The sequence below is a fragment of the Cyprinodon tularosa genome, unplaced genomic scaffold (assembly GCF_016077235.1).
Source record: "Cyprinodon tularosa strain WSP-4 unplaced genomic scaffold, ASM1607723v1 ctg484, whole genome shotgun sequence".
Lineage (NCBI taxonomy): Eukaryota > Metazoa > Chordata > Actinopteri > Cyprinodontiformes > Cyprinodontidae > Cyprinodon > Cyprinodon tularosa.
In genome coordinates this window covers 763577-779724 of record NW_024039212.1, presented here as the reverse complement: position 1 = coordinate 779724, position 16148 = coordinate 763577, and the positions used below count along the sequence as shown (strand labels likewise).

General features: G+C 36.7%; 2 protein-coding genes across 2 annotated transcripts in view; both read right to left on the bottom strand.

Annotated features, from left to right (window-relative positions):
- The window catches only part of stk10 (serine/threonine kinase 10), a 43019-nt gene extending 36273 nt beyond the window's left edge, over positions 1-6746 (bottom strand). Inside the window, exon 1 of the mRNA XM_038302204.1 lies at positions 6216-6746. Within this exon, the coding sequence (XP_038158132.1) occupies positions 6216-6374 (159 nt within the window). The 5' untranslated portion in view covers positions 6375-6746. The remainder of the gene's footprint in view (positions 1-6215) is intronic.
- Positions 6747-12858: 6112 nt separating this feature from the next.
- On the bottom strand, positions 12859-15319 carry zmp:0000001268 (CYTL1 domain-containing protein). The gene is made up of 4 exons (XM_038302231.1): positions 15083-15319; positions 14950-14994; positions 14596-14742; positions 12859-13439 (listed from the first exon to the last, which is right to left on the bottom strand). Exons 1-4 carry the CDS (start codon positions 15233-15235, stop codon positions 13371-13373), a joined length of 414 nt encoding a protein of 137 aa, XP_038158159.1. The 5' UTR covers positions 15236-15319; the 3' UTR covers positions 12859-13370.
- Between the last annotated feature and the right edge of the window lie 829 nt (positions 15320-16148).

The following is a 16148-nucleotide window of genomic DNA, read 5'->3' as shown; positions in this document are numbered from 1 at the left end:
GGCATTGAGTGACAGAGTATTCTAAGTTACCTACAATATCTGCCCTACAAAAATGGAAAAAAATTAAAACAGAGAGCACTATTTTCATTTTTGTCTAAAAATGTATATCCTTTAATATATGGAAATTGTTGTAACATTAAATGTGCACCAGTCTAAAATGTGTGACTAATTTAGAATATCGATCTTTTGGAAAAACATTGATCAACTAATACAGATGTGCAAGAATAGAATACAAGTGCATAATATTGTTGTGAGGTCCTTTAGTCGTTATCTACATTTATTATCTACATTCATGTGTTTTTGGGGAGCAGAGTACCTGTAAAACATGAACAATTATTAAAAAAATACAAAACGGTGATGACTTTATTTTTTTTACTTCACTTTGCTTAAGACATAGCATTGTAGCTCTGTCAGTAATCTGGTTAGGGTCGCTCAAACATCAGTCTTTGCGTGTATTATAGAAAACGTAGGGTTTCTTTATGGAATTTGATTTCCAAAACACTACCAAGACTTCCATATTTATCCTTTGTTAAGACAGTGGTCAGAAGCACAGAATAAATCAGAACGACTGCCCCTTTCCAAGCTTAGACTTCAGACTGCAAACAAGCCTCAGCATGTGGTGAAAAAAAAAAACTGTAATTTCTTACAACACTGCTTCTGCTGACCTCTTTATAAATTCTTTTAAACATCCTGTTGATCCAAAATGAAGTCAAACGAGTCTTCTTTGCTTAGTAACAGCATACAGACCTGAAAGTAATGTTAGCTTTGATAGCACTTAGCGTGGAGCAGTGACTGACTTAAAAGAATGGATTGAGATTCCAGCTGGCTGATCTCCGGTCAGGTTTAGTCAAGCACAAATTGACTCTTGTCACTCTATTCATTGCTGTTCTGTTGCAGGTGGATAGTGTCCATTTTCCACCTTTTTATCTCCATAAACTAATTTTGAAACAATAATGTTAAGAGTTGAGCTATAGAGGAAACTACGTTTACTTTCATTTGTACTTGACATTAGCTGCAAACTAGCTGAATATCTAAACAAATGTGCCGTGGTCAACGTGGAATGCTGTACACCATTCCAGGACATTATAACCACCTTGGACTCAGTGACTGACCCTGAGCAATGCAGCCCGATACACACACTACTGAAGAGCATAGAGTATGTTGACACCTTTGCATCAAAACCAAATATGAACTTCTGTAGTAATCTAAGCTATAAGAACTCACCAATTATGGGCTTGACCAAAAGGGAGTGACAGACGGCAGCAAATGACAAATGACTGTCATCATCACAGCTGTGAAACCCAACGTGACGCCGTCGGTCGAAATTTCATAGAGAACGACATCTCCTCCCGGGTGTCGACGCCTTTAGACTAAACAACAAAGGCCAAAATATGCACTCCATGTGTGGATCATTGAACACTGGCAGCCCTTGATCCTTTTTTTACCAGTAGAACACTATTCCTTCTTTGGAACATTTCAAGGGGAATCTCTGGAGAACAGGAACACATTTACATCACATAAGTACGCACACAAATTCAGCTTAAAAAGTAATTTATTTTTGTTAAAGTGAGCATAAACAGACTTATTCAATAAGAGAGAGTATGCTAGAGATGTTCCGATCCAGGTTTTTTCACTTCCGATCCGATACCGATATTGTTTTTGGACTTCCGATCCGATACTGGCCGATACCAGCCTATCCGAGCATGTATTTAAGTTTAAGTTAAAGTATTTAGCCTTAGTTGTAAGACTCATGTTGAAAAGGGTTTTAGTACTCTTGATAACATTTGGCCAGCTAAATTAGGTGAGATTGAATAAAACACAATGCTTGGTAACAACAAACTTACCTGTTTATTAAGAGATAAACACAAACTGGACAAAATTATGAATAGCAATCTGAAATTGCACAGTGAACAGTAAAACCGTAAACAGTTAAAGGTGCAAGTATTACTGTAAGTTTTAATAAAAATGCAAAACAGGGAAACACTGGCGCAAAATAGTGGAATGGATCGTTTCAATCGGCGAAACTGGAAAATACGGACCAGATTTTTTTTTTTTTACTGGATCGGCATTTTACATGCTTTGCCGATACGCATTTTTTTGCCAATATCGGCGTAATATAATAATATAATATAATAATTATGACAAGCCTAGAGTATGCATCATAATAGTCATTTTTTGGAGCCAGTAAAGACTCAGATTTGGAACACTGTGTTCCTACACCTAAGGACAAGGGCAGCAGAGAGAATTTGACAAAAGTGCATCCTCCTCATATTCTGCAGGCGTGTCTATAGATACGTTTCACAAACAGCGACAGCAGGGCAGTGTGCTCAGTGGCACGTGGCTCATTAATTAGTAAGGGAAGCATACAACTCCTCTGTTTTATGCCTGACTTAAAGCCACATGAAGTTCCAGGCTATGCTAATAATATTTCCACCTTGTACATGATATGTCTTAACTCAGGCAGCTTTTGGTAAAGTCTTATTCTAGTGGTGTTGCCCAACAAAGACCTGATTTTTAGCTGCAAAATGCTGCAAAAAGGCAAAGAGGGAAAGAGGCACATTTAAAATAAATATTTTTCTTTAGCCACAAGAAAATAGCTAATCATGACATTCTAAAAAAGGTACACAGAAAACCTCACAAAAAAACAAAAAAAAAAACAGAAAGAGGGTGTGCATGGGCACCTGCAGAGGCAAAGGAAATGAGACACATATCCCATCTTAGACAACAACCCATAGTTGGTGATATTGGCAGATTTCAAGATAAATAAAACTATATTTCAGTACAATTTCCCTGCTATACAAAACGCAGTAGTAAGCTTATCCTGACAATGAAAGAAAACTACAAACAGTAGTATTGTTTCCATTTACCTTTATCACTAATTGTTTCCACATCCCTGTTAAAGATGGTTAAACTAGTAATGGTGAGCTTGCAGTTTTCATTTGCAGTAACTTGGCAGAAAATAAATCTCTCATCTGTGTATTTCTGCTGTGAATTGCAGCCAAACACACATGCTGGGTCACCGATATTGTGAAACTGTGTCACTAAGATGGCGCTTTTAGTTACTCAAGCAGTTCTCTGGACTTCCGTAACAAGGAACACTCATTTTAGCGGTTCCAATATAGGAAAACAACAGTTGCTCTTGCGTGTTAAACATTCAGAAATACACCAGAACTAAGAAAAATGTTGGATTATACTACATTTTTAACAAGTTTGTACTATTGATATGTCCACAACTCTCTTCTTTAGAAAGTCAACTATTGTTCTTCTAGCTGTGACATTAACATTTAGTCAATGGCAGTCAGGATTACATTGTAGTCTTCCCCTCACTATACTATTAACAGGTTGGTTTAGGTGTCTTCAGCAGCACAATGTCACAAAACCAAAACTCGTCTTTTCCTTACTTCCTCCTCCAACATTCTGATTTGTAAATAAGGAAACCAGGCCTCCACCCTTTACCCAACCCTCCTCAATCACAGTCTGTAAAGGAAAACATGTAATCCACCAAATAAGGGCTTCACCTCCAACGCACAGCCTGATAACTCTGAAACGTGGGGGCAGCAACAACAAGTTGTCAGTCCCAGAGATGTAACATCAGTCCAACAACTTCCTCCTTTAGCCATTATCTACTCAGTCACTTAGCATCCAAACCCTCAGTTTGTCTGGGAGATGCAGCTATGAAGATGTTTCATTGGGAACCCATTGATACCAGCTAAAGGTTAAATAGCAGGGTTTTAATGTAAACAGGAAAAACCCAAATACACAGGTAAAAGGGCATTTCATAAGGGTACTTTAATCTTCCCTAGACGAGTTAGTTTAGGTCTTCATGCTTTTGCGAAAGCTTAGCACCTTGCCTGTTGCCTGTACATTCAAATCTGAAGGCATAATATACCTTATAATATTAATGTCCTTAAAAATACAACCTCCTTCCAGGTGTTTTTGTAAAAACAGCAAATATTTATAGTTAACTTTCTCAAACCTTTTCTAGTCATTGCATACCATCCACCAAACAGAGCCTTTCCTTTCATATAAAAAGTGCCTCTCTAGTCATTGCAGAATTCTTCCAAAGAGCTGCTTCTTCCACCACAGCCTCGGCTGTGTCAAAGGCATTCACTGTACTCTGCTGGGCAGTATGAACACAGAATGCCTGTGCTCAGTTTAACAGGGGTGAACGGACACAGCAGCAAGTCAAGATTAAATACGTTTTCCAAGCCAAAAGTTGGTCAGTTGCTAAGGCCTGGATGGCAGCTCAGAATTAATGAAAAAGGCCTTTCAGTGTCCAGTTGGGCTGACTTGTACTGTAGTGGATTCACTAGGAGTGTTGAAAAGAATAACACAGGTGCATCAATTTGTTTCAGTAGAAAGAAAAAAAAAAAAAGATTGGATAAAAAATAAAAACTATTAAACCGAGTGAATCACATCAAGCAAGCATTCCTGTTGATTCTTATGATGATTACCTTTATTTAATGAAAACCCTAAACCCCTGCTTTCCTTCAGGTTTAAGACGTTTCCCCGTTTCAGCACAGCTGATTTCTACTGATAGCTGATTAACAGGCTTTGCTGAACTGCAATAAACCTGAATCAGCTGTGCTGATGCTGAGACATTGAAAACCTAAAGGAGAGCAGTCCTTGAGCACTGACTTGGGACATGTCTGCCCCTAAACACAGTTTACTGCTCTGCAAAGGTGTCACAAGAGGTGTCACAAGAGGCCCATGCTGCTTTATAAGCAGACTTTGATTTCTCTGCACTGCCAACATTCTCTTAAGCCGGGCATACACTCTACGATTTTTTTTTTGCAGTTTTTGGTACGATTTTCCAGTCATGCGGGGAATTTTTTCAATCCGGCCGAGTTTCAGCCTCATCGTTAGTTGTGTAGTGTACAAAGGGTAACAAGGGGCGATTAGCCTCTCACGACCACCTCCTGATCCGGAATCGTAAGGTCGGGAGAAAATCAAACATGTTTGAAATTCAGCCGGCCGTCGTGAGGTGTTCGTGGACAAATCCTGCTGTTGAAGCAGAGCTATGAGCGTCTACAAGATGATTTACCAGAACCTTGAGCACTGCATGTGAGCAAACAAGGGAGTTCTTCTGCCAGACTGACAACTCCGACCAGCACCGAGTCCAATGGGTGGTTTTTATACGTGCAGTGTGAGCAGGTAGATTGCATCAGAGCATCGGGCCGTACAGTATGAGAACATACATTGTGAGCTTTGAACTTTCAAACCCTGCAATTTCATCGTACAGTTTGAGCTTTAGCTGCGTGCAATGACTGAAAATATTGCACAGTGTATGCCTGGCTTTAGCAGGTACAGAAGGTACTGGCACATTTTGCTGACTGGGCATGTGTCAAGTCCAGTTTGAAATATCAAACAAGCAACTCCATAAGGCTTGTCAGCAAAGAGCATTAAATAATCTACAAATATCTTTGTAGATGGCAGTGTAAAGTTTAAACTTGATAAAACATGGTGGACCACCATGGCGAAAATGGCTCCCTAAACCATCACTGTCCTTTTAAACATTATACTGGACCTCAAGCAATTTGGGGTCGGGTGTTTCTCCATCCTACTTCCGATCTCTGAGATTAGGATTTCAAAAAATAAAAATCGGTATTCATCTAAGAATTAACTAAAGCTGAATTGACGTTTTTGTATGCCCTTTAGTCTGGGTAAGAAACTTTTTTCTTTTTTATAAAAGAGCATTTTTTGCTGCCAAATGCTTGAAAAATAAATAAAGGATATCTCATGACCAAATATTGTCTTCCACCCAATTGGTATAGGATTTTTTAGCCCTTTTTTTTCCTGTGTGAAATCATTTTGTAAACATATTTGACTTAACCTGATTTCAATAAGATACAATTTTATTTCCTACCCTAGAACAGTTCCTATTTTAAAGGGATGTTTTTTCTAAAGCATTCAGTTACACCTGTACCGTTTCATGTGGACGCCCAACCTGAAGCTGACAGTAACTACCTGCTCAACAACATACCTGACATAGTTGTCCATTTAAAGAAAGAAAAAAATCTGGGAGGAGGCACCTGCTATGTGGCAAGGAGTAACTCACCACACCTCCAAAAAAAACTCCCAATTACAAATAATTATGATCAGTAATGGTTTATCTTTTAATTTTTTTCTTGAAAATAAGTTTAATCCAAGGAGAAAGTACAGAATCATAGCATAGACAAATTACACTATAACAGAGAATATTTAAAGAGTCTTACCTTGTAGACCTTCCCAAACGCACCGTCCCCCAGCTCCCCTACTATCTCCCAGATGTCATTAGGGTTGATGTCCCGGCTGACGTGCTCATACTGTTTGAGTTTCTTTTTCAGCTCAATGGTTGGCAGTCGGAGAATTTTACTAAATCTTGCGAGTGCCATAACTGGTGTGACGCGTTTAGAATCAAATAAAAAAGATAAAATAATAAAAGTAAAATAATAGGTGGCTGCTGGACCTTTACGCAGACCGCACGCGCGTAGAGACGCTAAAAAAGCAGTAACTTCACTTTACGCGTCCTTCGACTGTCAAAAAAAAAAAAAAGAAACTAAATATTTTTGAAGAAGTTAATCTCCATCCATTCTACTCCAGCCAGTTGATCTGCTGGTTCTATGGTGAGAACATGTCAGTAATCCGTGTTAGAAATTGGGATAGAAGTGCGGGACGCGCTCTGACCACCTGCCGCTGATTGGCTTCAGCCTCTCTGTGCGTTTTCCTGTCTGTCTATCTGCGTGACTGACTGACTGACTGACTGACGGAGCAACTTGTTGATTCAAACCGAGAGAAGCCCCACCTTGTTGCGCAACAGCCTTCTATATGGCGTCACGGAAATGTAGTTCCTCAAGCTGCTTTCATTGTGGTTCAGATGGGGGAAAAGGACTTCATATCCGGGTTGATGTGAGCAGCAGCTCCCATTGAAGTTTAAAGCCCCGTATTTGACAACCATACACATAGCCTATATATAATTTATATGTTAAAAATGACTGTTGCCTCAGGCCAAAATATAATGAATATTGAATATATTTTTTGCAGAAGGTAAATTAATCAAATTAAAAAGGGAAACATTTAACTCATCATCAATAGTTTCTAACAGACCGTTCCTAATGAAGTCAGTTTACTTTTCACTTATAGAAACGAAGAAACAGCTCCCTCTGGTGGAGATAGAACAATTCACACTTTTCATTTCTCCCACCATACTGTATCTTTCCCTTCAACTGCCTAGGCGGCCAAAAAAAAGGAAAAAAAGCACGCCTTTTAGCACCCAATAATATATTTAAATACAGAAGAGTGGGCCAAACTAACAGTGAATTTCGTCTTTCAACTAAAATCAATCAATTATTAGACCAAATGAATCTGCAGCCATAATAATAATAATAATAATAATGATTTTTTTGTGATCTTTGACTTCTAAATAAAAAAAATAATTATGACTAAATTGATGTAAACGGAAATTCTACTTTTTCACTGGCAGCTTTTGTGCCTGGGTTATTTTTGTGCTTTATAGATCTGCTTGTATTGTCTTTTAGAATAAGCTGTGCCATCTCTGCTGTCTTTTGTTTTTTCATCCATCTGATTAAAAACATTAACACATTATTTCTACTCTCTTTAGTACAAAGTTTGGTTAAACAAAAAATGCTTCTTGATGTTTATATAAAAATTAAAAACTGAGCAAAGATAACCGAGCATTTCCTGGTCCATCTTTTAATGCTATATGTAAATACAGTAGCATTTGAGATATTTTAAACAGAACATTTTTGTCTTTTAATTTTTGTCTTTTACTGTAAAAATGTCTTTTCCAGCTTTCATCAAAAACAGTCCATTGGATAAATCAATTAGAGCTGCAACACATGTAAAATCTGCTGCCAAACACCTGAACAAATACAGGAAATTGCGGGTCACTTTTAATTTTTTTTTTTAATGCAGTGCAAATCCCTTTAATTTTACACAATGGGGAAACTCAATCTCTACATTTAATCCATCCCCTTTGGGGAGCAGTGGGCTGCCATTGCTGGGTTCCCAGGGAGCATTGTGGGGATAAGGGTTTTGCTCAGGAACCCAGAGTGGAGGCTGTAGGGATTGAACCAGGTACTTGCAACCTTCTCAGTGCACAAGCGCACTGCTCTAACCACTAGCCCAACACTCTCCAATATAACTTCAGCCCTCAAAATTGCTGCACTTCCAAAGCATGTGTTTAAAATCTTGTTATCAGCAAAGTTTTAATCAGTCCTGGGCCCTCATCCATATCCCAGTTCCTTGTTAAAACCCTAAGGTCATCTGAGACCAGGCTTTCTTTCCTCAGGGGACTATTTCTACTTTAGACTCTTTGAGAGAATTTTTTTTATGTGATGGTTATTTTTTTCTAATATTCTTAAATGCATTGGTTAATATTACTGTTACGTTTTTCATTTTCCGATAAGGCATTTTAAAATTGCCTTGCCTGTTAGTTGCCTTTGTCAAAAATCCTTTCCACCCTAAGGCAAGGCAAGACAAGTTTAATTGTACATCACAATTCAGTACATGGACAATTCAAAGTGCTTTACATCAATTAGATAATAAACTAGAAGAAACAAAGCTAAAACATTTGTCAAACAAATAAAACACTTGGACCACAAAAAAAAAAAAAAAGCTGAATAAAAGCAAGCAAAAACAAAGTAAGTTTATGAACATTTTGGACAGTACAATGCAAATTGAAGTGCAATTCATTAAGGGACTGACGTATTACATTTAAATGTTAAATGGCCTGTACTTATATAGTGTCTTTTTCAAGTCAGTAGATTTGACTGCACTCTACAATCAGTCATGCAACCATTCATGCACACACTCACTGGGTGTCAAACTAAAAACACCAGCAGGTCTTCTGACTAGTAGAGGTAGGAGATGCAGGTGAAGTGCCTTGCCCAAGGACACAATGGCCATGAAAGGTTGTAAGGTAAACTTCTGAACTTCTGACACCATTATTTAAAAAGCATAAATATAATGTTATTTTCAGCACATTTAACATTAAGTTTAAATACAGTATAAATAAAACAGTAGCAATTTTTATTACTTGTTGCTCTCTGCATCTTGAGGTCTACAGGTGGTTTCAAGGAGTTATGAGGTTTGCTGCTGTCTTGGGTTGACTCTGAATAACAGTCATCATCAGAAGTAGATAAGCATTTCTTGTGCTTTTTTTGTTATGCTTCACAATTTGAAACCTGCATAAAACTCTGGAGTATAAAAACTGTTTGAAATATGCAGCTGTCCTTTTTACAATGACCAAAAATGTATATATTTAATTAATTGTATGTAACAGTACAGATCATTTTCATCATTCTTTCCCCCAAAAACGTTATTTACTGTGAATGCAGCTTTTAAAATGTTAATAAAGAATAAACTGTGAAAGGGTAATAAGCTGTACAACATGAAACAGATATTTCAATTGGTATTATGTCTTTAAGATAACATTAAACATCAGAATTATAGTTCAGGATAAAGTTTATGCTAGGGGTGTTAAGAGCTTTACTAACTTATAATTCCCTGCACTGCAAAAAACATCTAGAAATAAGTAAAAAAAAAAATGTCTTAAATTAAGTGTATTTACCCTTAATTTGAGCAGGTAAATAAGATGATCTGCCAATGAAATTAGTATTTTTACTCCTAAAATAAGATAATTAGATCATATACACTTGAAATAAGACAAAGGAATTGTTTTTTTCATATTTTAAATGTAAATTGGCAAAGTGTCTCACTTACCTTCTCAATTCAAGAAAAAATGCACTTAATTTGAGCAAAAATTACTTATTTAGATTTCCATTTTTTGCAGCATGGACACACTCTGTGCTATTAAACACATAATTATCTGTTGCATGTATGGACATATGTTAAAATACAAGAAGATGTTATTTGCAATGATAAGTAAGTAAGTAAGTGAGTAAGTAAGTTTCTCATAAGTAAGGTAAGCAGTTTAATTAAATAAAGAAATATTTCAAACTATAGTGTATCAACAGATCTTCCAATGGTTTATTTTGATTATAAATTGTTTTATTTTTAGTCCTCCAACCTGATGTCCTCATATGTCCTCATTATAGCTCCTGTACTGCCCTGCAGACAATAGCCTAGAGTTAAGAGACAAGCTCATGCAGGTCGAGTGTGGCCCACAGAGGTTACCACTAATCTGCCCACACTAATTGCTTAAAACTGTTGCACTCATGTTTACTTTATTCAGCTCTGTGAGATCAGTTCAGCTTCACAAGTGTAACCAGATGACCTGAAGCCCTTTCACTTCCTTTAAGTTCAGGGGGAAAAAATAAGTTATGGAATATTTATTTATAACTTTTTGCATTTTTAAAACATGATAGCTGTTTAAATAAGGTAAAACAGACACACACACACACAAAATGAGGACATAAAAAAATTGTATTTTCTTTGCCTTGGTATATTCAAATATAACATTACTATTAACACTATTTCTTTCACATTTTGAAAAGTGAAAACTACAACTTCTGTATTTTTATGGGAATTTATATGATAAACTTAGTGGCATGAAGTGAAAAAAAAAGCATGCAGGGTTTTCCGTTTTCACATGTTAGATCCAATAAACGTGACAAGCATTTGTAATCATCCCTTTTACTCTTTTGCTTTAAAATAAATAAGTACAACCATTTGTTATTGTTGTTTTCTTTCATGTCATCTAGTTCGTAAAAGGAGTCCACTGTCCAAGCTCGTAATAAACAACATAAGTTAAAATAACTATGCAGATAAAACACAGCTGTAATGTCATTAGGTAATTATGAAGTATTGAAGCGCTTTATTAGAAGATGTGCTACCATTTTATTCAGCTAAATAAACACAAAACTGAGGTTAGAACACAGCTTCAGTTAACAGAGCTAAAAAGCACCAATTAGGCTTGAAGTCTTGGAGTAGTGATGGACTCAGACCTAAACCTTCAGGGGCCCATAAAGACAGTAACAAATAGGGCAAATTTTATTTATTTATTTTGTTCTGTTGCTTTTCTTTTTTAGTCATTTATAGAGCAGTTCATCAAAAATCATCAAAATGTTATTATAGACATAGGACGCCCGTATATATTTAAGAACCTGGACAGTAAAATATTCAAGATTTAAAATTAGCCAGAGACACCTTTTTACACTTAACTTTAAATTCCTTTCCTTTTTCTTCTCTGTTTACTTTCATAAAGAAATTGTTTGGAGGCATCAACTCTATGAGAATAGGTGCCTAACAGAGGTGTCAAAAGCATTAATGCTTATTTCTCAGGTAGAAGTATAAATCCTACTGTTTAAAAATGCTTAAACTTCTTAAAGTATGAAAGTAAAAGTAATGCAGGAAAAATATTAAAGACAGATGCTTTAAACCTTATACTGGTTACTGCACAAAGCTATTAAAGGATTTTTTTCTACATTTCTGGAGGATAACGTCCTTATATTTAATTTTCTTGGCTTAAACTCACTGTAACAGTGTCAAATTTGACTTTGCATCTTGAAAAAAGGATTTATTTTGGTTTGTGCCCAAAGGCACCAAGGGGCCCTCAAGGACCACATAGGATGCTCTTAGCATCTTCTGAAAAAAGATGAATACAACAGAGGGCAATGTTTATTTTTTACTTTTTTTTGTTCTGTTGCTTTTCTTTTTTAGTCATTTATAGAGCAGTTCATCAAAAATAATCAAAATGTCAACAATAATCATCAAAATGTTATTGTAGACATAGGAAGCCCGTATATATTCAAGAATCTGGAAAGCAAAATATTCAAGATTTAAATTTATCCAGAGACAACTTTTTACACTTTAACTTTAAACAAAAGTTGTCACTTCCTCACCTTTTTCTTCTCTGTCTACTCTCATAAAGAAATTGTTTGGAGGCATCAGCTGTATGAGAATAGGTGCCTAACAGAGGTGTCAAAAGCATTAATGTGTATTTCTCAGGTAGAAGTATAAAGCCTGCTGTTTAAAAATGCTTAAAAGTTAGATTATCAACTTAAGCTTTTTAAAGTGTAAAGGTACCATTTTTTAAAACTTCTTAAAGTATGAAAGTAAAAGAAATGCAGGAAAATATTAAAGACAGATGCTTTAAACCTTATACTGGTTACTGCACAAACCTATTAAAGGATTTTTTTCTACATTTCTGGAGGATAATGTCCTTATATTTAATTTTCTTGGTTTTAACTCACTGTAACAGTGTCAAATTTGACTTTGCATCTTGAAAAAAGGATTTATTTTGGTTTCTGCCAAAAAACAAGTGGGCGCAGTACCAAATCATACCACAAGGAAATTAATTGTCTGGATCAAACAAATTATTTTGATGGCATGTATTTAATTTTTTTAATTATCAGGCCATAGCGAAAATTTCTATAAATCAAAAACTGGGCTCGTAGAGCTCTGTGTGCTCTGGGTCTGGGGGAGAGTGGTCTAAAGTGGGGGTCAGATTTTTCTTTATTTCTTTGGAATCTCTGCTATTGGGTAGTTCCAACCCAACTTTACCCAATTATGGTAAAGAGATAATAAGTTAAGAGTAAAAGAATGCAAGGAACCAGGGAAGAAAAGTGTCTTAACAGGCAGAAACAGGAGTAGTGTCACCTTGTACCCCCCAAATTCAGCTAAACTGGATAAGCGAGGGCTTTAATCCATAGATGGTAACTGTTAAGGAGCTGAAGAGATTCCTGATTTAGGTGAAATAATCGTTCAATTTCAACAAGTATTACTCACACACGTTACAAATCAAAAAGTGCAAATAAACTCTTTGCTACAGCAAGAGGCAACCATTAACAGTCCATACCTGCTTTGGTAAGATGTCAACCAGACTGACCTTCATAGTATACTTTCAAAAAAGCTGTGAAAAAGGAATGGAACCCAGATGACCTTTACCACATCCTTCTGAAAGTAAAACATGATAATAGAATCATGTTGCTCTAATGTATGGTTTTTCCTCTCAGCAGGAACAGAGCACCCTTTCATATTACTCGATAGAGCTGAAGTTCATTTATTTTACATAAAATAAAACAAAGGTTTAAAAAAACAATTTTTTTTACATTTTTATTTGTAAAATGTCTGTTTTCCTTTCGTTTGCAGCATTTCAATTAAATACTTTAAGCTCAGTTGTTGCAAGTGTAAAATGTTTTAAAAAATAGTTCCAAGGGCAATAATACCTTTGCAAGGCACTGCGTAAACATAACAAAAACATTACCTTTTTCATTTTTAACTAAGCATTTTTTTTTCTACATGGAGAGAAAAAAAAAAACTTTTTATGTGAAACCAACAATACGTTTGACAAATAATCCTTTAATAAATCTTGGCATAAAATATAAAGCTTATAAAAAGAAATAGATATGAAAACATTAATTTTCACTTCTTTCAACTCTCTTTGGACTGGAGAGACTGGTGGGATTTCAGTATGGATAGTATGGATAGTATGGACGCTCCAGCGCAGCACAGTCATAGATTGTAAACACCAGGTCCTGTTAAAACACAAAACATAATCAAATTTAAATATTTATACATATATGTTAATATCAAGATGAGAACTATGTCAGCCTGTAATGGCATTTTCCCATTCATTAAAGCACCTCTGTTCAAAATACATAAGATTTGTTTTTGTACAATATACACAGCCTCCTACGAGACACTCTGACCCTTACTTTTTATTGTATTTTTAGTCTATGATTTACTGATTACTGCGATGTCTGCTTTTCACACCATGTCCCGTTCTGCTCAGACAGGTCACCCTTGTCTGTTAAAGAACACTGCCTGTAGACCTAGATGTGTTTCACTCCCTCCCCCTGATCATGTGAGTGGGTTCTAACATCCCTGCAGGACAGCACAGTTTTCATAATCTGCGTCATAAACCGTGCCTAATCCTGACAGAGCACTCACTGGGTGACCCATTAAACTGCAGACTGTCTGTTTTTTTTCTCTCCATTTTTGGCAACAAGTGAACAAGTGAAGTATTTAAGTATTTAAAAATGTGCCTAATGATTTTGACATATTTTACTCCCTCCTGATATTCCATTCCTACAGACGCCTAAATTTCAAATAGGGCAGAACAGTTTGCATCAAATCAAAATAGCATTTTTAATCTATATTGTTTTTTTCAATATTATCATCAATCATGCAGATGTTTCACTCCAGTGTTTCATTGGTTTCATGAGCTTGAATGCTTGTTTGTCAAGAGTTCATTGTGCAGCAGTTAACTGTTACGGTTCCGGGGAAAGTATTTACTTCAACACGCATGCATGAATCTGCACTCAAGCTGTTATTGGTCAGGTCATACCCAGGGCAGTCCCAGTTTGCACCCAGAAACCAGAGACCCAGGGGTGCACCACCCCTAAACAGAGACCCCACAAGGAAACAGAGACACATTCACAGGCATCCAGTAACATTCACTGAATCCAATCGTATCCTCACACAGACATAAACAGACAATCAACACACATAGAGCGCCAAGTGCAGCCCAGGTGGAACACCACCCAAACACCCACACACCTACAGTAGGAGGAATACAATCCTGCAATGTGCCAGCCATGACGTCCAATATTAGATTTGTTAAAACAATAGGGTATATCTGTTTATAGGTACTGTTCAAATTCAATTTTACAAAACATTTTTTATTCTCACCCCATGGCATTTCTGTCCTAAGATGATGAACAGCTGACGCAGAGTGACTTCCAGCTTCCTCACTTCTTTGGTGTAAGCACAGCGCCGCAGTCTGAGGTGTTCCACCATGGAGATGTAGTCCCTTATTTTGTGCATCACACAAGCATTCTGTCAAGAGTAACAATTAAGATTCCATGCATGACTTAAAGGAGCTGAGGTTTGCAGCCAGAGCACCACAGAAGTCTAGCTGCAGCCATGAAAAACTTAATAACATTTATGTAACTACTGACACAGAGTTTTTAAAGACTTTGGCGATTTGTTTGTCTTTTGTTAAATAATTTTACATTTTAGCCTGATTTTCAAGGTCAAACTTACATGAATGTCAAAATAAAGATCGGGCATGTGTGCCATACAGTGACCCTGGAACAAAAGAAAAACAATAGCTGTGAGAAAGAACAAATAAATGGATCAGACAGCAAAAACAGGTAGGATCACTGCGGTGACTTACAGTTTCATAGCCTATCTTCAAATCTGCTGCCATCTGGCTGAGCTCTGCAGCCATGCTTAGAGCCTTGGAGTAGCATGTTGGTGGGAAGAAAGGGTAACTCACTGCCATAGGTACCACTGATAAAACAAGAAGCAGCTTCTTTAAGATCGACATGATGCTCCGAGACCTGCTGTGCTAACTGAGTCTTTTTCTGACTGACCAGTGCATGTATTTAGCCACGTAGGCTAGTGGACAGATTATAACACACCCTCTTTGTTTACTCCAAAGTTATGTGGAAGTATGGCCTTTGAGGATTCATTTTGGGAGATAAGAACGTGGTTGTTTTGGTTTTGAGAAACTCAAAGAGGTATTTTGTTTTGTTTTTTGGCAATGAAGGAGACTTTAACTATAGGTAACTATAGTTCCAAAACTCTCCATGTTAGATATGATTAACTTATCCCTGTTACAAGGTTATGCACCAACCTTTAAGATAGCTGTAAATAAAAATTACTTAAGAAACCGTCTCTTGACCCAGATGACTTGGCCATTTATAGACCTATATCTTATCTTCAATTCTCTTTTTTTCAGTTTTTACAGCAATAGTGGGTTGTTTTTTTTTGACAGTAGGCTGACAGGAAAGGGGGAGAGACATGCAGGAAAGGACCACAGGCCAGATTCGAACCTTAGTCGCACACGTCAAGGACTAAGGCCTCCGTACATGGGTTGTGCACGCTAACCACTGTGCCACCTGCACATCCTGTAAAATTCTTTTGAAAAGGTTTGCTAAACAAGTGTGTGACCACTTACAACATAATGAACTTTTTGATTAGTTGCAATCAGGTTTTAGAGCTCATCATATCACTGAAACAGCTATGGTCTTTTATCAGGGATCTAATCATTCCTTCGGTCCTGACAGAGCACTTTGCTCTCAATCTGCAGGTATATTAGTGGTGTCTAAAAGTAGAATGGTTGGAAGATCTTTTAGGTATCAGGCTCCTCTCACTGGAAAAAATCGAAATCTAGATACGTCATTTTTTCTTAAAATAAGTGCATTTGTTCTTGGATTAAGGAGGTAAAGGAGACATTT